Source organism: Lepidochelys kempii, chromosome 2 (genome assembly GCF_965140265.1).
Source record: "Lepidochelys kempii isolate rLepKem1 chromosome 2, rLepKem1.hap2, whole genome shotgun sequence".
In the NCBI taxonomy this organism is placed as follows: domain Eukaryota; kingdom Metazoa; phylum Chordata; order Testudines; family Cheloniidae; genus Lepidochelys; species Lepidochelys kempii.
Genome location: NC_133257.1, coordinates 271,469,673 through 271,495,117, shown reverse-complemented (window position 1 = coordinate 271,495,117; position 25,445 = coordinate 271,469,673). Strand labels below are relative to the sequence as shown.

The following is a 25,445-nucleotide window of genomic DNA, read 5'->3' as shown; positions in this document are numbered from 1 at the left end:
CTGGCTGGGATGATTTAACTGGGAATTGGTCCTGCTTTGAGCAGGGGGTTGGACTAGATGACCTTCTGGGGTCCCTTCCAACCCTGATATTCAACTGGATAATCCCATTCCAGTGTTTCACCACCCTCCTAGTGAAAAAGTTTTTCCTAATATCCAACCTAAACTTCCCGCACTGCAACTTGAGACCATTACTCCTCGTTCTGTCATCAGCTACCACTGAGAACAGTCTAGATCCATTCTCTTTGGAACACCCTTTCAGGTAGTTGAAAGCAGCTATCAAATCCCCCCTCATTCTTCTCTTCTGCAGACTAAACAATCCCAGGTCCCTCAGTCTCTCCTCATAAGTCATGTGCTCCAGTCCCCTAATCATTTTTGTTGCCCTCTGCTGGACTCTTTCCACATCCTTCTTGTAGTGTGGGGCCCAAACTGGAAACAGTACTCCAGATGAGGCCTCACCAATGTCGAATAGAGGAGAAAGATCACATCCCTCGATCTGCTGGCAATGCCCCTACTTATACAGCCCAAAATGCCATTGGCCTTCTTGGCAACAAGGGCACACTGTTGACTCATATCCAGCTTCTCGTCCCCTGTAACCTCTAGGTCCTTTTCTGCAGAACTGCTGCCGAGCCATTCGGTCCCTAGTCTGTAGCGGTGCATGAGATTCTTCTGTCCTAAGTGCAGGGCTCTGCACTTGTCCTTGTTGAACCTCATCAGATTTCTTTTCGCCCAATCCTCTAATTTGTCTAGCGCCCTCTGTATCCTATCCCCACATACCTCAAACATCCCCCTCAACTAACAAATCAACCAATCAACCTCACCCTAGCAAGAGCCTTTACCCCAAACAGAGAGGAGAGCCACAGACTTCAATAAATCCATTTGGGACTTTCTTATTACCGTTGATTTTACATGAATGGGTCTCAGATACTATGGTGATGATCGATTGCTCAGATAGACAGACAGAGATCACGGCAACAATTGCAAATGGCACGTTCAATTATGTGGGCGGAGCAAGGGAGATGGGACAGTGGTTGAGGAGGCAGGTAGGGTCAAGGGTTACTTTTTATGATAGGGAAGATTAAGCTGTGCTTATGTTGTAAAGGGAAGAAGCCTGGAGAAAGTGAGAGATTCAAGAGAAGGGCAAGGGAGGAGATGAGAGCGTAGGTGAAGGAGATAAGCAAGCAGGAAGCAATGGGGTCACTCAGGCAGGTCTACAGGTTAGAGGAGAACAGGCAAGAAGCCTCAACTTCATTGATAGAGAGGGGATAAAGGGATGAATAGGGCAGAGGAGGTCCTGTCAGATCTTGAAACCCGGGAAAAGCTGCACTAAAGCAAGTCACGGTGCAAAAGTGTCTACACCAGGGGCTTGCACAACTATAGCTACACAGTCTGATGGCTGAAATCCCAGTGCAGAAAAGGAAATAATTTCCTTATACCCTTCTTTGACAAACTACATCAAAGGCTCTTTGAAAGTCCTAACAAACAATGGAAATCAGTTCCCTTGTAACCACCATTTTGTCAACATCCTCAAAAATTTCAAACATTGAAGAGACCTGATTCTCCTTTACAGAAGCCAATTTTTCTCTATCACACCATGTCCACATACGTGTTTTATAATAACCATTTCAGCCAAACAGGTATCCCTAATCCTCTGACTGACAGAAGCTGTGACTGTATGACAGTGGATGGATCACTGGACAATTGCCCTGTTCTACTAATTCCCTCTGAAGCTTCTGGCATCAGCCACTGTCAGAGACAGAATACTGGGCTAGATGGACCGTTGGTCTGACTCAGTGTGGCCATTCTTATGTTCTTTAATCTTCCTAGTACCATAGAAAAGTGAATTAGTCTGGAATTACAAAAAGAAACCTTGGAAACTGTAAAAAAACAAAACAAAAAACAAAAAACACACCCCATGTGTCCATCCACCCGCCTGCCTTCCACCAGACTATCCCGGCATTCTCATCCACACCCAGATGCACACCCACCCATCCACACCCACCCATCCACCGCCAGGCCACCCTGCAAGCCTGCCACACGCTACCAAGTCACACCCATGTGCCCATCCACACACCCATCTGCTGCCAGGCCACTCCTGAGTGACAGACTGTGAGCTCACCAGGCTGCCCCCACAGGCCAATGCACCTGCGACCAGGCCACCCCATATGCCTGATTATCCATCCCCAGGCTGTCATAGAATCATAGAATATCACGGTTGGAAGGGACCTCAGGAGGTCATCTAGTCCAACCCCCTGCTCAAAGCAGGACCAATCCCCAACTAAATCATCCCCAGCCATCTGCTTCCAGGCCACCCCCAGATGATTCCCTGCCTGCTGCCAGGCTGCTCCCACCTGCCAGGCCACCCACGCATGTCCACCCACCCCAAGTATTCCCACCCACCTACCTACCACCAGGCCACACCTGCATGTCTGCCAACTGCCATACCACCCCCGCATGCCTGCACATCTGAAACCCAGATGCCCCTGCCCACATGCCCGCTCACTACCCCCCACCACCAGGCCACACCTGCATGTCCACCCACACATGCACTGCCAAGCCACTCCACAGGCCAGCCCAATATATCAGGCGTATTCTCACAATATATTCCTTAACTAGTTCTGTAGGACACAAGTACAATGGTCACCATCTCTCAGTTCTTACACAAACAGCATACCACTTCAATGTCCCTAGCCTTGCAGATCTCACTGTATCTAATGTTTGTAAATTACAAATTACACTCTAAACAGCCAGGATTGGCATGTCCTGAATTATGGAGACACTTAGGGAATCTGAAAAGTGAGCGCTTAAGATTCCTGTGATCTTGATATAGAAGCCCTCAGCTGATGTCTTGGAAATGTCATAGCAGGGAGACCTCAAAAGAGAAAGTTCACATGATCATTGAAATTCATTCAGCATTTGTACTCCTACGACTTTCCAGTACTCTGATGTTTGCTAAATTTAAAGTCTCCTTAAGAAATCCCAATGTCATAAGCTGTGATTGTTCTCAATCACTGGCAGGAACATCTGCAGAACATGTTCTCCAATAATGGTGGGATAGGGGCTTGCAATTCCCCATAAATGGAGAGCTTGAGTGTCAGGAGGTCTCCAAACACTGTAGTAATCTTATAAAGATTTAATGATTCCTTAAAGCATAGCACCCAAACCATCTAAGATTCCCTAACCAATGAGTGCCTATGGACTGCTAAGGACCTGCAGAGCTAATCTCTTAGAACCCCTCAAAGCCACCTGTTAGGTAGCCAGAAGATAGAGAAGAGCTAAGTATAAGACAAGTACCAGAGGCAGCACCATTCAAAGCTTTACTGGGCTTTCATCAGAATTAAAAAACAAACAACACACAAAAGTTTGACAACAGAACCAAGTGTCCAATGAGCCCATTAGGGTCAGAACCAGTTCAAACCCTGCACTGTGATCAGGTTCAAAAGCAAACCATTCACCATTCATGGACAGTCAAGAGCAGAAATTGCAGCACACATTCCCCCAAACCCAACCCTGTTTTATCAATGACTCTGTGCATGTTCTGGGGGCTTCACAGATCTCTGTGTTCTAATATATGGCATTTCGCCGAAGCCCCCAGAAGATATTGTAGGGGCTGCTTTCAGCCCACCACAGAGCCTCCAGTCTCCACTCACTCCTCTATTCAGACCAAACCAGCTCACTAACTTTCCCGACTCACCACCCCATGGACCAGAAACTCAAAAAGTTTGCTTTTCGTAGCTTTGCGAGCCCCTCCTGTAACTTCATCTGTAGCCATCAGGGTCTGCTCAGCCTCTCTCACTCTCTCTCTTCCTCTTTCTTTCCCTTTTCTGCCTTTTTCTCCAACTCTCCCCTCTGAGTCCTGCTGGGCTCTCACACTTCTAATAGAGCTGAGTGGGGAGGGGGCCCCTTCAGGGCTTTCCTGACGGCCCACTCACGCTAATCCTCAGCTGCTGCATTCCTCAACTGATAAGCCAGAAATAGTTTGTGCTGCCGGGTTCTCTGTGTTTACTCTGCAGGGACAGAAAATCCAGCTTTTTAAACCTCTCTGTCCAAACAACAGAGATAAGCAGGAGGCAAACTGAAAACACGTCTGAGCTTTTTAGTAGCAGTACGGCAACCTCTCCTCCTCAGCATGAGGGGATGGCAGATTCTGAGCAATGGGATGGGGGGGCAGGGCTTCGGCAATGACAAGAAACTCAGTCCTCACAGAGAGATTTTTCCAGTTGGAAAATGCACCAAGCAAGCAGTGAGAAACAATGGCTTTCCCCTGCTCCCACTACTCCTCCTGCACTGTATTTCCAGGCCTTTTCCCCAGAGACCTGGCAGGCAGCACACACAAACATTCACTGGCAGCATTTCCAGCAAATGAGACTGAGAACTAAGCCCTTTAGACAAGAAAGAGAAATAGCAGGAGAGAGAGAGCTGGGAAGAGTGAGTGTGTGTGTGTGTAAGAAAGAGTGTGAGAACGTGTGTGTGTGTGTGTGTGTGTGTGTGTGTGTGTGTGTGTGATAGAGAGAGACAGAACAGAAAAAGGACACAGAGAAGGAGAGTCTGTGAAAAAAGGAGTGGATGTAGCATAGAGCTAGTGACTGAGGCATGCTGCTTGATTTGCTGCTCCCCTTCTACAATGCCCCCATAACCTTGCCAGGGTGACCGGCCCTTATTCTTACATACTAGAGTGACAGACACCTCAAAGGTGATTGATGGGCACAAACAATAACACCATGCGTGCCATTAAGCATAAATATCAAGCCAGGTGTAACAAAAAGCCTAATGTAAACAAGAATCATAGAATCATAGAATCACAGAATATCAGGGTTGGAAGGGACCCCAGAAGGTCATCTAGTCCAACCCCCTGCTCAAAGCAGGACCAATTCCCAGTTAAATCATCCCAGCCAGGGCTTTGTCAAGCCTGACCTTAAAAACCTCTAAGGAAGGAGATTCTACCACCTCCCTAGGTAACGCATTCCAGTGTTTCACCACCCTCTTAGTGAAAAAGTTTTTCCTAATATCCAATCTAAACCTCCCCCACTGCAACTTGAGACCATTACTGCTCGTTCTGTCATCTGCTACCATTGAGAACAGTCTAGAGCCATCCTCTTTGGAACCCCCTTTCAGGTAGTTGAAAGCAGTTATCAAATCCCCCCTCATTCTTCTCTTCTGCAGGCTAAACAATCCCAGCTCCCTCAGCCTCTCCTCATAACTCATGTGTTCCAGTCCCCTAATCATTTTTGTTGAAAGCATGTCTTCCCTAGGAAATAAAAGCTGCATACTATGGGAAACATGGAGTATACCTGCCACGCCCAGTTAAGTGAAAAAGAAGAGATGGGTAAAGTAAAAAGACATTGACTATGGATTTTACATATGTATGCAGTGTTGTTGTAGCCATATCAACTCCAGGACATTAGAGTGACAAGGTGGCTGAGGTAATATAGATTTTACAGCCCATTTCATACTGCAGATGCCCTAAGACTTCACCCAGCAAATGAGTTAGACACTGGCAATTCAGTGACTGTAGACAGACATAGCAGCCATTCCCTACTCAGCAGGGCTGGCTCTTCCATAATGGTAGAATGGACAGTGGTGGCCTGGGGCAGCAATCTGCTTACTGACTGCTTCTTGCATGTCTGCAGCTTGTGAAGGGTTGACATTCTGCTGTTTGCCTACCACAGCAATACAGGAGATGTTGCCAGGTTACAAGAGGGGTTTATCCTATTCTTCAGCTGGAGATTCTTGTTTAGGGGCTAAGAATTGTCTGGTCAGACTATGAGCAGGGAAATTACCTGATCTCAAATATATCACTGCCTAGACCATTGTACTGAGAACCAAACCCACAGAGGAAATACTGGTTTCAGAGTAACAGCCGTGTTAGTCTGTATTCGCAAAAAGAAAAGGAGTACTTGTGGCACCTTAGAGACTAACTAATTTATCTGAGCATAAGCTTTCGTGAGCTACAGCTCACTTCATCGGCTGCATTTTATCGGAACTTTCCACAGTATGCATCCGATGAAGTGAGCTGTAGCTCACGAAAGCTTATGCTCAAATAAATTGGTTAGTCTCTAAGGTGCCATAAGTACTCCTTTTCTTTTTAGAGGAAATACTGAGTAAGCTGGAACTGAGCAGCAAGTCACAGGCATCTCTGGGTTAATGTATCAATTCCCCAAATCCCTCAGGCCCTCACATACAGGGGAAATAGGACTTCTTAACTCTTCAGCGTGGCCCTAACCCAAGCACTAGTACCCAGGGATCTCTGCAGGAATACCAGAAATGCTAGGAAGATGGGATCTTCTGTCAACTAGCTCTCTCAGAAGGAACCTGCCCAGCAGACCAGCATGTCTTCATCCAGCAGATCACCCATTCCTGAGATATTGTCTGTGGCTTAGACAAAACACACCCGTGATCTGGTTTCAGACAACTGTGTGTCTCCTCCATTTTTGGTGAGGCAGCATCTGGCTTGTATCTCTTCAGTCTCATCTCCCTTTCAGGTCCCAAAAGCATACTGAAATGCATGGGCCATCCTTTCTAGCCCTTTGTCTAGCCCTTTGTGGTAGCACAACAAACACTGCCAAGTCCTCATCACAAAACACATCCATCTCTGGTTGCTGCCATCTTTGGGGAAATCACCAACTTCAGTAGCAATAGGATTATTGAAACATCTCTCTCTAAAGGTATTCCTATTATTTCTAATTTGGATCCCAATTAGTGCCCATTTTATAAATCACTATACCAATAACTAACACAGAGTTAATTAACCAAATCCAGACTGGATGCCTTCCTGTAAGATACATTAGCTAACGAGTGACTGGACTCAATGCAGGGGTAATAGGGTGAAATATACTGGTCTGTGCTATCCAGGAGGTCAGACTATATGATCTAACGGTCCCTTGTGGCCTTAAACTCTATGAATCTATTAACAATTCCAGCCTCAGAGAGATCACAATATGAAATAGATATAAAAATCTCCTAATTCATTCCCATCTTCTGTATGATTGGATGGGAGCTATAATAAATAACCCTTCTAATATAGTCTCCCCCTTATATAATCAAATATATCTAAACAAAAAAGATAAATACATCATTTACACAGACAGACACACAAATATACAGGCAGATACAAAGGCTCAACACACACAGAGGATATTAAAACTGCTGTCACTCAGCCACACGGCAAGACATGAGGTTGCAAAGACACAGCTCTCCAGAATCAGCCTAGCTGATGTAAGAAAAGACATTTATTGTCTAGCTCCTCTGTTTCAGGTGTTTATAGCACTCCCACAAGTTTATGATAGACCTTCATCCCAATGCCACAAAAAGCAGAACCTCATCCAAATCTATTTATCATAAACGCACCCCAATCCCTACTCAGCCCCCGTCACTGTAGTATTTGAGCAATGAATGTGTGAAAGGAGTGTCTTGTGGTGTAGGGCTACGCCTTGCCTCAGCCAGTGCTGGCTGCTGCAGCAGTCAAAACAGGAATCCCCCTTAATGTCCCCCCATCTCTCCTTCAGTCACTGAAGCACCAACAGCACCAAATGGCAACGGCTTTTCTCCCAGCAGTGCAGGCAGGGAGAGCCAGGGAGCAGGAGCTAGTGGTCCCACAGCTGGAGCACAAAGGCAGCCTGGGCCCCTGACCTGTGGTGAGCCTGGAGCCGGGATGTGCTGTACACATTCCTTCCCAGCAGGACGCTGCCTGTGAGCACTGGGGTCCCTGGAGCAGATGAGAGCCAGCAGAAGGAAGTGAGCATGCTCAGTGAGCAAACTCTCTCTGTGAAGGTCAGCCCCTGGCCTAGCTGCAGGACTCAAAAGGCAGCAGCTGGAGGGAGGGAGGGAGAGAAGGAGGGTGAGGAAGGATGGACTAGGAAAGTTAACTCCTTCTGTCCCAGAAAACATGGCTTGTGCACCTCACAATGACCTACTCTCATAGCACACACCAACCCCCTGAGAATGCCCTGAGTGTCCCTATTCCCACAGAGTGGGACCCACAGGAGGCAGCGCAGGGTCTCAGTGCCCAGGAACAAGGAAACCATTCACGCTCAGGCAGAAGCTGGAGACCTGGAGTGTTCTCTGTGGAGGCCTTGACAGAGACAGAGAGAAAGCTGCAGTACTCTGGTGGGGAGAGGGAGGGAGAAGGAGCTCACAGCCTTATCTGTGGGAGGGGGAGAAGGGAGATCTCCATCCCCATAGCATTCTCTAAAGGGGGGAAGAGACCCTCCTCCCCCAGTGTTCACTGTGGGATACAGGGAGAGACCTGTCTTGCCTGGGGGACACACGGAGATCAAACAAGCTTTGCACCCACCTTGTTTTCCTGTTCCTTTTACTAATTGCTTTTTGGCCCCTACGTGAAAGCATTTTAGTAGTCTGAGGAGCAGTAACAGAGACACCTCATTCCCTCCATCCTCCTTCCCTGGGCCCAGTCTTTCCTAGAGTCGTAAGTCCCCAGACCTGGGCCTTTCTTACCTAAAATATAGATATAAAGCAGAATCTGGGATATTTTAAGGACATTTTGACACGCTTATTTAGAACTGGATGTGACAAATCCACTCAGGAGCAGTCTGAAAAACACTCGCTATAGACAGGTTTCAGAGTAGCAGCCGTGTTAGTCTGTATTCGCAAAAAGAAAAGGAGTACTTGTGGCATTTTTTAGAGACTAATCAATTTATCTGAGCATAAGCTTTCGTGAGCTACAGCTCACTTCATCGGATGCATGCAGTGGAAAATACAGTGAGGAGATTTATGTACACAGAGACCATGAAAAAAAGGGTGTTTATCATACACATTGTAAGGAGAGTGATCACTTAAGATGAGCTATTACTTAGGCTTGAATAGAGACTGGGAGTGGTTGAGTCATTGTACAAAGTAAAACTATTTCCCCTTGTTTATTCCCCCCCTCCCATCCCGCCACTGTTCCTCAGACGTTCTTGTTAACTCCTGAAAATGTGCTGGAAATGGCCCACCTTGATTATCACTTCAAAAGGTTTTCTCTCCCCCCCCACCCCACTCTCCTGCTGGTAATAGCTCATCTTAAGTGATCACTCTCCTTACAATGTGTATGATAAACACCCATTTTTTCATGGTCTGTGTGTACATAAATCTCCTCACTGTATTTTCCACTGCATGCATCCGATGAAGTGAGCTGTAGCTCACGAAAGCTTATGCTCAAATAAATCGGTTAGTCTCTAAGGTGCCACAAGTACTCCTTTTCTCTTTACTCGCTATAGAATTTAAGCTTTCGTTAAAAACAAAACAAAAGTTTAGTCCTTATGGTTATGAAAGAACCTTCTGGATGTGACCACAACGCAACACTGTCTGCCTGAGTCTGCAGACAGGAACACAGGACGTGCAGTATCAGATCAGACTGGTGGCACATGTAATTCAATATTCCATTTCCACCAGTCTCAGATGCTTAAGAGGAAGGTATCCATTATGGCTTCTGTTTTGGGGTTTTGTTTGCAGTTATGGAATAATCTCACAAGTTAAATTTGTTCTTAATCCAGTTTGTGGTTGGTTTATTTATTATGCCCTAAAGCAGAAAGGGATTAGATCTCTATATACATTTTTACCCTAATTTAACTAATTATTCTCATTCATTCTAATAATCCCCCCAAAAAAATTAAAGATAAATTAAAAGAAAGTCAAACCCTCAAAAGTTAGGTAACACCATAAGAATGGCCATACTGGGTCAGACCAATGATCCATCTAACCCAGTATCTTGTCTTCTCACTGTGGCCAATGGCAGGTGCTTCACAGGGAATGAACAGACCAGGCAATCATGGAGTGATCCGTCACCTGTCGTCCACTCCCAGCTTCTAGAAGTCAGAGGCTACAGCCACCCAGAGCATGGGGTTGCATCCCTGACCATTTAAGCTAATAGCTATTGATGGACCTATCATCCATGAATTTATCTCATTCTTTGTGAACCCCATTATAGTTTTGGCCCTCACAACATCCCCTGGCAATGAGTTCCACAGGTTGAATGTGCATTGTGTGAATTCCTTTTGTTTTAACATTCCTTTTGTTTTAAACCTGCTGCCTATTAATTTCATTTGGTGATCCCTAGTTCTTACCTTATGAGAAGAAGTAAATAACACCTCCTTAGTCACTTTCTCCACACCATTCAAGTTTTTATAGATATCTGTCATATTTCCCCCCTTAGTCATCCCTTTTCCAAGATGAAAAATCCCAGTCTTTTAAATCTCTCCTCATAGGGAAGCTGTTTCATACCCTTAATCATTTTTGTTGCCCTTCTCTTGTATCTTTTTTGAGATGAGGTGACCAGAACTGCATGCAGTATTCAAGCTGTGGATGTACCATTGGTATATATCATGGTAGTATGATATTTTCTGTCTTACTGTATTATCTATCCCTTTCCTAATGGTTGCTAACATTGTTAGCTTTTTTGACTGCCTCTGCACATTAAGTGAATGTTTTCATAGAACTAACCACAAAGACTCCACAATGGGTTTCTTGAGTGGTAACAGCTAATTTAGATCCCATCATTTTGTATGTATGGCTTTTATTATGTTTTCCAATGTGCATTATTTTGCATTTATCAGCACTGAATTTCATCTGCCATTTTGTTGCCCAGTCACCCAGTTTTCTGAGATTCCTTTGTAACTCTTCACAGTCTGCTTTGGACTTAACTATCTTGTATAATTTTGTATGTCTGCAAATTTTGCTACCTCAGTGTTTAGGCCTTTTTCCAGATCATTTATGAATATGGACACCACTCTCTCACCATTATGAAAATTGATCTTTTATTCTTACCCTTTGTTTCCTCTCTTTTAACCAGCTACTGACCATGAGAGCACTGTCTCTCTTATCCCATGACTGCATACTAAGAGTCTTCCGTGAGGGACCTTGTCAAAGGCTTTCTTAAAGTTCAGGTACATCCACTGGATCACCTTCTACACATTTGTTGACCCCCTCAAATAATTCTAATACAGTGATTTTCAACCTTTTTTCATTTGCAGACCCCTAAAAAATGTCAAAGGGAGATGTGGACCCCTCTGGCAATCTTAGATAGTCTGCGAAGCTGCAGAGGGCCGCGGACCACAGGTTGAAAACCACTGCTCTATGGTAATGACAACCTTTCACAGGCCCCTTAGACGTAGCCTGCGGACCCCCAGAAGTCCATGGACATCAGCTTGAAAACCACTGTTCAATAGATTGGTGAGGAATGGCTTCACTTTACAAAAGCCATGCTGACACTTTCCCAACAAATCGTGTTCATCTGTGTGTCCGATAATTCTGTTCTTCACTATAGTTTCAACCAATTGGCCTAGCACCGATGGGTTGCCTCTAGAGCCTTTTTCAAAAATTGTTATCACATTAGCTCTCCTCCAGTCATCTGGTACAGAAGCTGATTTAAATGATAGGTTAACATACCACACTTAATAGTTCTGCAATTTCACATTTGAGTTCATTCAGAACTCTTGGGTGAATACCATCTGATCCTGGTGACTTATTATTGTGTATTTATCAATTTGTTCCAAAACCTCTATTGACACCTCAATCAGGAACAGTTCCTCAGATTTGTCACCTAAAAAGAATGGCTCAGGCTTTGGGACTCTCCCTCACATCCTTGGCAGTGAAGATTGATGCAAAGAATTCTTTTAGCTTCTCGACAATGGCCTTATCTTCCTCAAGTGCTCCTTTAGCACCTTGATTGTCCAGTGGCCCTACTGACTGTTTGGCCCGCTTCTTATGTATTTACATTTTTTTTGCTGTTTGTTTTTGAGTATTTTGCTAGTTGCTCTTCAAATTCTTTTTTGCCCTGCCTAATTATACTTTTACACTAGACTTGCCAGAGTTTTGCTCCTTTCCATTTTCCTCAGTAGGATTTGACTTCTAATTTTTAAAGGATGCCTTTTTGCCTCTAACTGCTGCTTCTCTTACTTTGTTTAGCCATGGTGACTCGTTTTTGGTCCTCTTACTATGTATTTTTAATTTGGGATATACATTTAATCTGAGATTTTATTATGGCGGGTTTTTTTTAAGTTTTCATGCAGCTTGCAGGAATTTCACTTTTGTGACTTTACCTTTTACTTTCCATTTAACTACAGAAGAACATCAGAGTTACGAACACCAGAGTTACAAACTGACCAGTCAGCCATATACCTTGTTTGGAACTGGAAGTACACAATCAGGCAGCATCAGAGACCAAATAAAAAAAAGCAAATACAGTGCAGTACGTAAACGTAAACTACTAAAAAAAAGGGAAAGCAGAATTTTTCATTTGCATAGTAAAGTTTCAAAGCTCTATTAAGTCAATGTTCAGTTGTAAACTTTTAAAAGAACCACCATAATGTTTTGTACAGGGTTACGAACATTTCAGAGGGTATGTCTACACTACGAAATTAAGTCGAATTTATAAAAGTTGGTTTTTTAGAAATCGTTTTTAAATAGTCGATTGTGTGTGTCCCCACACAAAATGCTCTAAGTGCATTAAGTGCATTAACTCGGCGGAGTGCTTCCACAGTACCGAGGCTAGCGTCAACTTCCGGAGTGTTGCACTGTGGGTAGCTATCCCACAGTTCCCGCAGTCTCCGCTGTCCATTGGAATTCTGGGTTGAGATCCCAATGCCTGATGGGGCAAAAAACATTGTCACGGGTGGTTCTGGGTATATGTCATCAGGCCCTCCTTCCCTCCCTCCCTCTGTGAAAGCAACGGCAGACAATCGTTTCGCGCCTTTTTTCATGAGTTACCTGTGCAGACGCCATACCACGGCAAGCATGGAGCCCGCTCAGCTCACTGTCACCATATGTCTCCTGGGTGCTGGCAGACGCGGTACTGCATTGCTACACAGCAGCAGCAACCCATTGCCTTGTGGCAGCAGACGAGGCAGTACAAGAGGACTGATAGCCATCATCGTCATGTCCGAGGTGCTCCTGGCCACGTCAGCCAGGAGCGCCTGGGCAGACATGGGTGCAGGGACTACATTATAGAATCATAGAATATCAGGGTTGGAAGGGACCCCAGAAGGTCATCTAGTCCAACCCCCTGCTCAAAGCAGGACCAATTCCCAGTTAAATCATCCCAGCCAGGGCTTTGTCAAGCCTGACCTTAAAAACCTCTAAGGAAGGAGATTCTACCACCTCCCTAGGTAACGCATTCCAGTGTTTCACCACCCTCTTAGTGAAAAAGTTTTTCCTAATATCCAATCTAAACCTCCCCCACTGCAACTTGAGACCATTACTCCTCGTTCTGTCATCTGCTACCATTGAGAACAGTCTAGAGCCATCCTCTTTGGAACCCCCTTTCACGTAGTTGAAAGCAGCTATCAAATCCCCCCTCATTCTTCTCTTCTGCAGGCTAAACAATCCCAGCTCCCTCAGCCTCTCCTCATAACTCATGTGTTCCAGTCCCCTAATCATTTTTGTTGCCCTTCGCTGGACTCTCTCCAATTTATCCACATCCTTCTTGAAGTGTGGGGCCCAAAACTGGACACAGTACTCCAGATGAGGCCTCACCAATGTCGAATAGAGGGGAACGATCACGTCCCTCAATCTGCTCGCTATGCCCCTACTTATACATCCCAAAATGCCATTGGCCTTCTTGGCAACAAGGGCACACTGCTGACTCATATCCAGCTTCTCGTCCACTGTCACCCCTAGGTCCTTTTCCGCAGAACTGCTGCCTAGCCATTCGGTCCCTAGTCTGTAGCTGTGCATTGGGTTCTTCCGTCCTAAGTGCAGGACCCTGCACTTATCCTGATTGAACCTCATCAGATTCCTTTTGGCCCAATCTTCCAATTGGTCTAGGTCCTTCTGTATCCTATCCCTCCCCTCCAGCGTAGTGGAGTGACTCGATCAGGTCACTCTCTTTAGTCCTGCAGGCAGTCCTATCCTACCATCTTTTGGTGAGCAGGCAGGCAATATGGACGGCCAGCAGTCCTATTGTACCATCTTCTGCCGAGCAGCCAAGAGATGTGGATGGCTTGCAGTCCTTCTGCACCATCTGCTGCCAGCCAAAGATGTAAAAGATAGGTGGAGTGGATCAAAACAAGAAATAGACCAGATTTGTTTTGTACTTATTTGCTCCCTCCATGAAGTCCTGCCTGAAATACTCGTTGATGTAAAGCCACCCCCTTTGTTGATTTTAATTCCCTGTAAGCCATGACATCAGTTGCCCCTCCCTCCATCAGAGCAATGGCAGACAATCGTTCCGCACCTTTTTTCTGTGCGGACGCCATACCATGGCAAGCATGGAGCCCGCTCAACTCACTTTGGCAATTAGGAGCACATTAAACACCACACGCATTATCCAGCAGTATATGCAGCACCAGAACCTGGCAAAGCGATACCGGGCGAGTAGGTGACATCAGCGCGGTGACGTGAGTGATGAGGACATGGACACAGACTTCTCTCAAAGCATGGGCCCTGCCAATGTGGGCATCATGGTGCTAATGGGGCAGGTTCATGCCGTGGAACGCTGATTCTGGGCCCAGGAAACAAGCACAGACTGGTGGGACCACATAGTGTTGTAGGTCTGGGACAATTCCCAGTGGCTGCGAAACTTTCGCATGCATAAGGGCACTTTCATGGAACTTTGTGACTTGCTTTCCCCTGCCCTGAAGTGCATGAATACCAAGATGAGAGCAGCCCTCACAGTTGAGAAGTGAGTGGCAATAGCCCTGTGGAAGCTTGCAACGCCAGATAGCTACCGGTCAGTCGGGAATCAATTTGGAGTGGGCAAATCTACTGTGGGGGCTGCTGTGATGCAAGTAGCCAAAGCAATCAAAGATCTGTTGATATCAAGGGTAGTGACCCTGGGAAATGTGCAGGTCATAGTGGATGGCTTTGCTGCAATGGGATTCCCTAACTGTGGTGGGGTAATAGATGGAATCCATATCCCTATCTTGGCACCGGAGCATCAAGCCGCCGAGTACATAAACCGCAAGGGGTACTTTTCAATAGTGCTGCAAGCACTGGTGGATCACAAGGGACGTTTCACCAACATCAACGTGGGATGGCTGGGAAAGGTACATGACGCTCGCATCTTCAGGAACTCTGGTCTGTTTCAAAAGCTGCAGGAAGGGACTTTATTCCCAGACCAGAAAATAACTGTTGGGGATGTTGAAATGCCTATAGTTATCCTTGGGGACCCAGCCTACCCCTTAATGCCATGGCTCATGAAGCCGTACATAGGCAGCCTGGACAGTAGTCAGGAGCTGTTCAACTACAGGCTGAGCAAGTGCAGAATGGTGGTAGAATGTGCATTTGGATGTTTAAAAGCGTGCTGGTGCAGTTTACTGACTCGGTTAGACCTCAGTGAAACCAATATTCCCACTGTTATTACTGCTTGCTGTGCGCTCCACAATATCTGTGAGAGTAAGGGGGAGAAGTTTATGGCGGGGTGGGAGGTTGAGGCGAATCGTCTGGCTGCTGGTTTCGCACAGCCAGACACCAGGGTGGTTAGAAGAGCACAGGAGGGCGCGGTGTGCATCAGAGAAGCTTTGAAAACCAGTTTCATGACTGGACAGGCTACGGTGTGAAAGTTCTGTTTGTTTCTTCTTGATGAAACCCCCCGCCCCTTGATTCACTCTACTTCCCTGTAAGCTAACCACCCTTCCCACCTCCCTTCGATCACCACTTGCAGAGGCAATAAAGTCATTGTTGCTTCACATTCATGCATTCTTTATTCATTCATCACAAAAATAGGGGGATAACTACCAAGGTAGCCCAGGAGGGGTGGTGGAGGAGAGAAGCACCAGGAGAGGTGGTGGAGGAGGGAAGGACAAGGCCACACAGCACTTTAAAAGTTTACAATTTTAAAACTTATTGAATGCCAGCCTTCTGTTGCTTGGGCAATCCTCTGTGGTGGAGTGGCTGAGTGGCCGGAGGCCCCCGCACCGCATTCTTGGCATCTGGGTGAGGAGGCTATGGAACTTGGGGAGGAGAGTGGTTGGTTACACGGGGGCAGTAGCAGCGGTCTGTGCTCCAGCTGCCTTTCCTGCAACTCAACTATACGCTGGAGCATATTGGTTTGATCCTCCAGCAGCCTCAGCATTGAATCCTGCCTCCTCTCATCACTCTGCCATCACCTTTCAGCCCACCACCTCTCCTCCCGGTCATTTTGTGCTTTCCTGCACTCTGACATTGTCTACCTCCATGCATTCGTCTGTGCTCTGTCAGTGTGGGAGGGCAGCATGAGCTCAGAGAACATTTCATCACGAGTGCGTTTTTTTCACCTTCTAATCTTCGCTAGCCTCTGGGAAGGAGACGATCCTGTGATCATTGAAACACATGCAGCTGGTGGAGAAAAAAAAGGGACAGTGGTATTTTAAAAAGACACATTTTATAGAACAATGGGTACACTCTTTCACGGTAAACCTTGCTGTTAACATTACATACATAGCACACGTGCTTTCGTTACAAGGTAGCATTTTGCTTCCCCCCAGCGCGTGGCTAGCCCCTCCACCCTCCCCGTGGCTAACTGCGGGGAACATTTCTGTTCAGCCACAGGCAAACAGCCCAGCAGGAACGGGCACCTCTGAGTGTCCCCTTAAGAAAAGCACCCTATTTCAACCAGGTGACCATGAATGATATCACTCTCCTGAGGATAACACAGAGAGATAAAGAACGGATGTTGTTTGAACACCAGCAAACATACACTGCAATACTTTGTTCTACAATGATTCCCGAGTACGTGCTACTGGCCTGGAGTGGTAAAGCGTCCTACCATGGAGGACGCAATAAGGCTGCCTTCCCCAGAAACCTTTTGCAAAGGCTTTGGGAGTATACCCAGGAGAGCCACGAATGCCAGGGCAAATTAATCATTAAACATGCTTGCTTTTAAACCATGTATAGTATTTTAAAAGGTACACTCACCAGAGGTCCCTTCTCCTCCTGGCGGGTCCGGGAGGCAGCCTTGGGTGGGTTCAGGGGGTACTGGCTCCAGGTCCAGGACAGTTCCTGGCTGTCGGGAAAACCGGTTTCTCCGCTTGCTTGCTGTGAGCTATCTACAACCTCATCATTATCTTCTTCCTCGTCCCCAAACCCTGCTTCCATGTTGGCTCCATCTCCATTGAAGGAGTCAAACAACACAGCTGGGGTAGTGGTGGCTGAACCCCCTAAAATGTCATGCAGCTCATCATAGAAGCGGCATGTTTGGGGCTCTGACCTGGAGTGGCCGTTCACCTCTCTGGTTTTCTGGTAGGCTTGCCTCAGCTCCTTAAGTTTCACGTGGCACTGGTTCAGGTCCCTGTTACGGGCTCTGTCCTTCATGCCCTGGGAGATTTTGACAAATGTTTTGGCATTTCGAAAACTGGAACGGAGTTCTGATAGCATGGATTCCTCTCCCCATACAGCGATCAGATCCCGTACCTCCCGTTTGGTCCATGCTGGAGCTCTTTTGCAATTCTGGGACTCCATCATGGTCACCTCTGCTGATAAGCTCTGCATGGTCACCTGCAGCTTGCCACGGTGGCCAAACAGGAATTGAAATTCAAAAGTTCGCGGGCCTTTTCCTGTCTATCTGGCCAGTGCATCTGAGTTGAGAGTGCTGTCCAGAGCTGTCACAATGGAGCACTCTGGGATAGCTCCCAGAGGCCAATACCATCTAATTGCGTCCACAGTACCCCAAATTCGACCCGGCAAGGCTGATTTAAGCGCTAATCCCCTTGTCGGGGGTGGAGTATGGAAATCGATTTTAAGAGCCCTTTAAGTCGGAAAAAAGGGCTTCATCCTGTGGACGGGTGCAGGATTAAATCAACTTAACGCTGCTAAATTCGACCTCAACTCCTAGTGTAGACCAGGGCAGAGTTACAAACAACCTCCATTCCTGAGGTGTTCGTAACTCTGAGGTTCTACTGTAGCTTCTTCATTTTTTGTGTAGTTCTCCTTTCTGAAGTTAAATGCTACTGTGATGGGCTTCTTTGTGTTTTCCCCCTCACAAGAATCTTAAATTGAATTATATTAGGGTTACTATTACTGAGTAGTTCAGCTATATTCACCTCTTGGACCAGATCCTGAGCTCCACTTAGGACTAAATCAAGGATTGCCTCTCTACTTGTGGGTTCCAGGACTTGCTGTGTCAAGAAGCAGTCATTTATCAGATCTACTGTTGCCAGCGTAACCATAAATCTGCCCCATGTGCATCCAACCTATGCAGTGAATGAGGCAGGCATCCCAGGGAAAAAATAGTATATGATCATATAATAAAACCTAGTTCTTTTCATCAGAAGGTCTCAAAGCGCATTACAGAGGTGGTCAGTTTCATTATCTCCATTTTATAGATGGGGAAATGAAGACACAGAGAAACTTAGGGTATGGCTACACTTGAAACTTCAAAGCGCTGCTGCGGGAGCACTCCCGCAGCAGCGCTTTGAAGTGTGAGTGTGGTCGCGCCCCAGTGCTGGGAGAGAGCTCTCCCAGCGCTCCTGGTACTCCACCTCCACGAGGGGATTATCTCATGTCATAAATACAAAGGGAAGGGTAAACACCTTTAAAATCCCTCCTGGCCAGAGGAAAAACCCTTTCACCTGTAAAGAGTTAAGAAGCTAGGATAACCTCGCTGGCACCTGACCACAATGACCAATGAGGAGACAAGATACTTTCAAAGCTGGAGGGTGGGAAAAACAAAGGGTCTGAGTCTGTCTGTGTGATGCTTTTGCCGGGGACAGAACAGGAATGGAGTCTTAGAACTTAGTAAGTAATCTAGCTAGATATGCATTAGATTATGATTTCTTTAAATGGCTGAGAAAATAAGCTGTGCTGAATGGAATGGATATTCCAGTTTTTGTGTCTTTTTGTAACTTAAGGTTTTTGCCTAGATGTTTTGAATTTCATTACCCTTTTGAATTTAATTACCCTACCATCCCGATTTTACAGAGGTGATTCTTTTAACTTTTCTTCTATTAAAATTCTTCTTTTAAGAACCTGAATGCTTTTTTCATTGTTCTTAAGATCCAAGGGTTTGGGTCTGTGGTCACCTACGCAAATTGGTGAGGATTTTTATCAAACCTTCCCCAGAAAAAAGGGGGTAAGATTTGGGAGGATTTTTGGGGGGAAAGACATTTCCAAACAAACTCTTTCCTAATAATAATAATACCGGTGTTAGACGTTTGGTGGTGGCAGCAAAAGTCCAAGGGCAAAGGGTAAAATAGTTTGTACCTTGGGGAAGTTTTAACCTAAGCTGGTAAAAGTAATCTTAGGAGGTTTTCATGCAGGTCCCCAGATCTGTACCCTAGCGTTCAGAGTGGGGAAGGAACCTTGACAGCTTAGGACACTGTTTACACTGGCGCTTTACAGCGCTGTAACTTGCTGCACTCAGGGGGGTGTTTTTTCACACCCCTGAGCGAGAAAGTTGCAGCGCTGTAAAGTGCCAGTGTAGCCATAGCTGAAGTAACTTACTTAAGATCACTCTGCAGGCCACTGGCAAAGCTGGGAATAGAACAGGTCTACTTAGTCCCATCCAATGCTCCATGTACTTGGAGGGAGGGATAGCTCAGGGGTTTGAGCATTGAGCATTACTCCATGTCATGCCCCTAGCAGAAAGGCCACGTGAGAGAGCGTGCGAACGAGAGAAAGAGAGCACCTGGCCCAGCCCAGCTCTCTTCCCCACTCCTGCTGCTCTAATTGCGTCACCAGCTCCCAGGCATTCCTAGTGCAGGATGTACTCCTGCAGCAGCAACGTGGCCACAGCTCTTTAGAATGTTTGTGTTGAATTACAAGAGGGTCATATACTTCATTGTTTCTGTAGGCTGAGTGCATTGCATGTACCAAGGGCTCCATGCATTCTTCTATGCCCCCCTACAAAGATTCCCTTCCCATTCCCCTCTGTTTCAGGGACTCCTTGCAACGCCCACTCTCCTCCTTCATGCCACCCCATTCCTCCCATGCCTGGGGCTCTGTATGCCTCCCCCCTCCCACGTACCACAAGCCAGGGGCTCTGTGTCCCTCATGTCCCCCACTCTCCCTCCACACGCCAAGGGATCAGCTCTTCACCACTATGGCAGGAGCTCCATGTGCCCCACATTCTCCTATACCCGTTACTCCACCTTCTCCACTATGCCAGTGGCTCTGTGTACCCCATTCTACCATGCCTCGAATACCAAGCTCTCCCCCCAACACACACATTCTTATTTTTCTTTCTGCCTGGGAGAGAACTTATTCAGGGTGTCAATATTTTTCCACTGTATTAGAAGGATCAGCAAAACTGGGGAGGTGGGGGTGTGAGGTATTCTTATGCTGGAAGGTGTTAATGGCTGCCACCAACCAGTTCTTTGATCTACAAAAAGAAAAGGAGGACTTGTGGCACTTTAGAGACTAACAAATTTATTTCAGCATAAGCTTTCGTGAGCTCCAGCTCACTTCATTGGATGCATGTAGTGATCTAGACAGTTTTGAAGCTGCTGCTAACCAGATCCCAGGGGCTCCATGTCCCCATTTTTCCTTTCAGCTTTTCCAATTTTCACCAAAATCAACAGGGTTCTAGCCATTGATCCCTAGAATATTCCCTGAAATTTTAAAATTGATCAGATGCACTGTTCAAAAGTTAGTGCATTACTAACAAACAGAGAAATGCCATCAAGTTGAGAATAAGGCCTCATTTTGCTTGGCAAGTTATTTTGGTGCTGACAGAATTTTCTTGAGGAACACAAGTGAGAGAAGAGAAATGGTGATTTTTCAACAGTTTGTACCTCAGCTAAATGGGAGAAAGAAAAAGCAGTTCTCCAGCTACAGGATTTTCCCCTTGCCATATCTCAAAAACCTGCTGCAAGTGTTCATGTTTCTCAATAAACGGTAACAAGAATTTTTTATAATAAAAAGTATTAGACATCCTAATACAGTGGTTGCTGTCAAGTCCCCCTATAATGTCCCCTCCTCCTTTCTCTCTATTAATTTACTCACATAGCTTCAATTACCATCTGTACACAAATAAATCATAGATCTACCTCTTTACACCCATTCTGTCTTTGTCCATCCTGTCCTTCATAAGGCCCCTGTCTCTCTAATGTCTCTCTGGGAGTGTCTCACCATAAGATTAAATTTAATGTGGCCCAAACTGAACTCTGGTCTTTCTTCCAAACCCTCCCCACTACTGCAAATCTCCATTGACAATACCACCATTTTCTCCCTATTACTCCAGGCCCATAACCTGTAAGGCAGCTTTGACTCTGGCTCTCCCTTGTCCATCCAGGCTACATCCTAATGTTGCTCCTCCTTCCTTCAAAACTCCATTTCTCTCTATCCTCACAATGGAAGTTCTCATCATCTCCTGTCTTGGTCATTGTGACTTCTTCCTCTCCAACCTCCCTCACACCCACATTACCTCCCAGCAGTGCAATTACAACAAAACACTGCTGCTGAGAGTCTTCAGAGTCAGGCACTCTGACTGTGTCACCTCCCCAGGACCTTTGAATTCATCCACTGCACCAAGTTCAAGCTTCTTGTCCTTTCTGCTCTTGTTTCTTATCATATCGCCCCGCTGTTCTGTCAGTCTTGCTCCTTTCTCCTCCAACTATCTTTTCACCTTTTTCCACATTGCCACTTACACTTGGAATGCACCGCTCTCTGCTGATCTGCAAGCCTTCTATCTTTGCCACCTTCAAATCCCTCCACGACCTCCTTTTGCCATAGGGAATTAGCAAAGTAATTATGTACAAGTAGAACTGGATAGTCGATACTTTACAATAAACTCTCCCTACATGATGTGTGCCTTCTTAGACTGCAAGCTCTTCAGGATAGACTTTTTCTCCTTGAACCAAGAAGTTTGGGGTACCACTACAAAATACGAGTCACAATACATATATTCAGCTCCTAGGAACCACACACAGACAAACAGCCTTGACCTAACCAAGATTAATATACTTTACTGAATATACTTGCACAGTAAACATGGTTACTACTACCTAAAAATCAAAGATCATAGTTAGGGTCATAGCAACAGAAATATTCAGTAAATATTTCTGTTCCGTATTTGGGGAAAAACAGATGATATAGTCATACCAGATGATGATGACACACTTTCCATTCCAATAATATCTCAGGAGGATGTTAAACAACAGCTGTTAAAATTAGACATTTTGAAATCAGCAGGTCCAGATAACTTGCAACCAAGAGTTTCAAAAGAGCTGGTAGAGGAGCTGACCATTAATGTTGCTTTTCAATAAGTCTTGGAACACTGGGGAAGCTCCAGAAGACTGGAAGAAAGCTAATGCTGTGCCAATATTTTTAAAAGGTAAACAGGATGACCCAGGTAATTATAGGCCTGTCAGCCAATGGAGTGGCTGATATGGTACTCAATAAAAAAATTACAGGGGAATAATATAATCAGCGCCAATCAACATGGGTCATGAGAAAATAGATCCTGTCAAACTAACCTGATACCTTTTTTAATTAGATTACAAGTTTGATAAAGGCAAGTGTATTTCTAGTGAGGTCATGTATGGATTGATTCTTGGCCCTACGCTATTTAACATTTTTATCAATGACATGAAAGAAAACAAAATATCACTGATAAAAGTGTGCAGATGACACAAAAATTGGGAGAGTGGTAGGTAAATAATGAAGAGGACAGGTCACTTATAGAGAGTGATCTGGATCACTTGGTAAGCTGGGTATAAACAAACAATTTTAATATGGCTAAACGCAAATGTATACATCTAGAACCAAAGAAGGTAGGCCATATTTACAAGATTACAGAATCATAGGGTTAGAAGAGACCGTAAGGGTCACCTAAATCTACCTCCCACCTGCCAAGATGCAGGATTTTGTGTGTCTAAACTATCCAAGACAGATGGCTATCCAGCCTCCTTTTGAAAACCTCCAGTGAAGGAGTTTCCACAACCTCCCTAGGCACTCTGTTCCATTGCCCTACTGTTCTTTCAGTTAGGAAGTTTTTCCTGAGATTTAATCTAAATCTGCTATGCTGTAGTATGAACCCATTGCCTCTTGTCCTACCCCCTGTGGCCAGAGAGAACAACTTTTCTCCATCTTTTTTATGGCAGCCTTTCAAGTACCTGAAGATTGCTATCATGTCCCCCCTTAATCTCCTCTTTTCCAAACTAACCATACCCAGTTCCTTCAGCCTTTGGTAATATAGCTTGCATTCCATCTCTTTAATCATCTTTGTTGCTCACCTATGGATCCTTTTCAGTTTCTCTACATCCTTTCTATACACTGGTGACAAAATTGGACACAGTACTCCTGCGGAGACCTAACCAGAGCTAAGCAGAGTGGTATTATCACCTCCCATGACTTGCATGCTATGCCTCTGTTAATGCAATCTAAAATTGCATTTGCTTTTTTTGCAAAAGCATCGCATTGCTGACTCACATTTAGGATGTGGAGGCGCATCAGATAACTGGTCACAGAGCAAGATACAGCCCAAAATCCACGTGGCTACTGTTTGTGACGATAATGCTTGTCCCTTCATCTGTTCAACTCAGGCCACGAACAGCCTAGGTGACCTCCTACGGGCATTGTTTTCTGAACATCAATGGCCAACATACATCCAGTAAATGGAGTCTCTGATCCTCACTGATGGTATGAGACTTAGGGGAAAAAAACACAGGTAAGTGTATAGTCTGATTCAGGTGGAAGTCTGAGATTACTTTGGGAACAAATTTAGGGTGTAGTCTCAGTGAAACCTTATCCTTATGGAATACAGAGTATGGTGGATTGGCCATAATGGCCCCAAATTTGCCTACCCTTCTAGCCAAAGTGATGGCCACCAAGAAGATGACCTTCATAGATAAATGGGAAAGTGAACATGTCACTAGTGGTTCAAATGGTAATTTATTTAGCCCAACCTACAAGGGAGGCATCTTTAATTAGTATCTTCTGAGGAGGTGGCAGAACAAAAGGAACTCCTATGCATAACTGTTCTCTGCCCTGCCACCAAGCTAGAGAGTCTTGTACCCTGGGAGGCATAATGTGCCTGCTTGGCACATATACCATTCAAAGCCAGGCCTGTAGACAGCCAAGTCAGAACCTCATGAACAGTGTCACATACGTGCAAAATGCCATGTGACCCAGGAGGAAGAGGCATGATCAAACCAATGTTTGTGGGCTATTTCTGACATGACTGATCAGGATGTTCACAGAAATCTGTCCATAAGGAGGTAAGCTCTGGCCATGGTTGAGACTAGAGTTCCTGCAATTAATTCTATGATCTGTGTTGGAGCTAAAATGGACTATTCTACATTCAGGCAGATTCCTAGTGATGTTAGAAGATTGAAGGGATATGAGAGTGATATCACTACTTCCCAACAAGACATTCTTGTCAGAAGCCACTTGTCTAGGTATGGAAATGGTTGCATCAGAAGTGAGCTGCCACTATGGAAGGCACCTTTGTAAATACACTGGCCGCCGCTGCCAGTCCAAAAGGAAGCACCCTGTACTGACAGTAGTTCACATCTACCGTGAACCTCAGAAACCTCAGGGGATGTCCACATGAAAACAGGCAACTTTTACATTGAGAGCTGTGAACCATTCATTTCTGTTTGGTGAGAGTGTTACCATCCTGAATCTTAGTTTTTGGATAAAGACACTGCGGAGCTGGAGTCTAATATCTGTCTTCATCCTCCTTTCTTCTTGGGTATTAGGAAATATTTGGAATATAATCCCTTTCCCCGATGTTGAGGTGGTACTAGCTCTATGGCTCCCCAGAAGTAAGTCGCCATATCTTCTGTAGGAGAATCATCTCTTGAGAGTGGTCCCTGAAAAGGGACAGGTAACTTTATGGTGTAACCAAGATGGACAGTATGGAGAACCCATTTTTCCATTTTTATCTTCTGCTATATATGGGAAAATTGAGCTAGGTGGCCACCAAAATGAATCTTGGAGCCTGGAGGACCTGGCACTTGGGTGGGTTTGCAGCTCTCGAAGATCCTGTTGAAAGTACTTCTTGATGGGCAGTTGTGGCTGGAAAAAAGCACTATGCTTGTTCCCCTGTATCCACTGACTCTTTCGTGGTGATTCACACCCTCTTTGGTGAAAAAATACCTGTGATGCCTCATCTGGAGTACTGTGTCCAGTTTTGGGCCCCACACTACAAGAAGGATGTGGATAAATTGGAGAGAGTCCAGCGAAGGGCAACAAAAATGATTAGGGGTCTGGAACATGGGGTCAAGTTGCAGTGGGGAAGGTTTAGATTGGATATTAGGAAAAACTTTTTCACTAAGAGGGTGGTGAAACACTGGAATGCGTTACCTAGGGAGGTGGTAGAATCTCCTTCCTTAGAGGTTTTTAAGGTCAGGCTTGACAAAGCCCTGGCTGGGATGATTTAACTGGGAATTGGTCCTGCTTCAAGCAGGGGGTTGGACTAGATGACCTTCTGGGGTCCCTTCCAACCCTGATATTCTATGATTCTATGATTCTATGTTGGTCGATCCTTATAAGATAGCTTTGCGTATTTCCTTTTGGGTGATGGGGTATATATATCCAGGGAACAGAGGGGGTTGCCCTTGAGTCCTTTAATGAGTGCATCCAATGAAGTGAGCTGT

The 25,445-nt window shown here is 45.5% G+C and overlaps 1 protein-coding gene across 20 annotated transcripts in view; it reads right to left on the bottom strand.

The window, feature by feature from the left end:
* Positions 1-25,445, bottom strand: part of SMARCD3 (SWI/SNF related BAF chromatin remodeling complex subunit D3) — a 213,751-nt gene that overhangs the window by 119,672 nt on the left and 68,634 nt on the right. For 3 of the 20 annotated variants that reach the window (XM_073335004.1, XM_073335005.1, XM_073335006.1), the window contains one exon: positions 23,275-23,492. The exons of 10 other annotated variants lie outside the window; for them this stretch is intronic. In XM_073335004.1, the coding sequence (XP_073191105.1) occupies positions 23,275-23,295 (21 nt within the window). In that variant the 5' untranslated portion in view covers positions 23,296-23,492. Of the gene's footprint in view, positions 1-3,691; positions 4,012-7,626; positions 7,695-8,290; positions 8,312-23,274; positions 23,493-25,445 lie in introns of those variants that run through there. 7 more of the 20 variants (XR_012157682.1, XM_073335016.1, XM_073335003.1 and 4 more) reach the window with 5 other exon arrangements.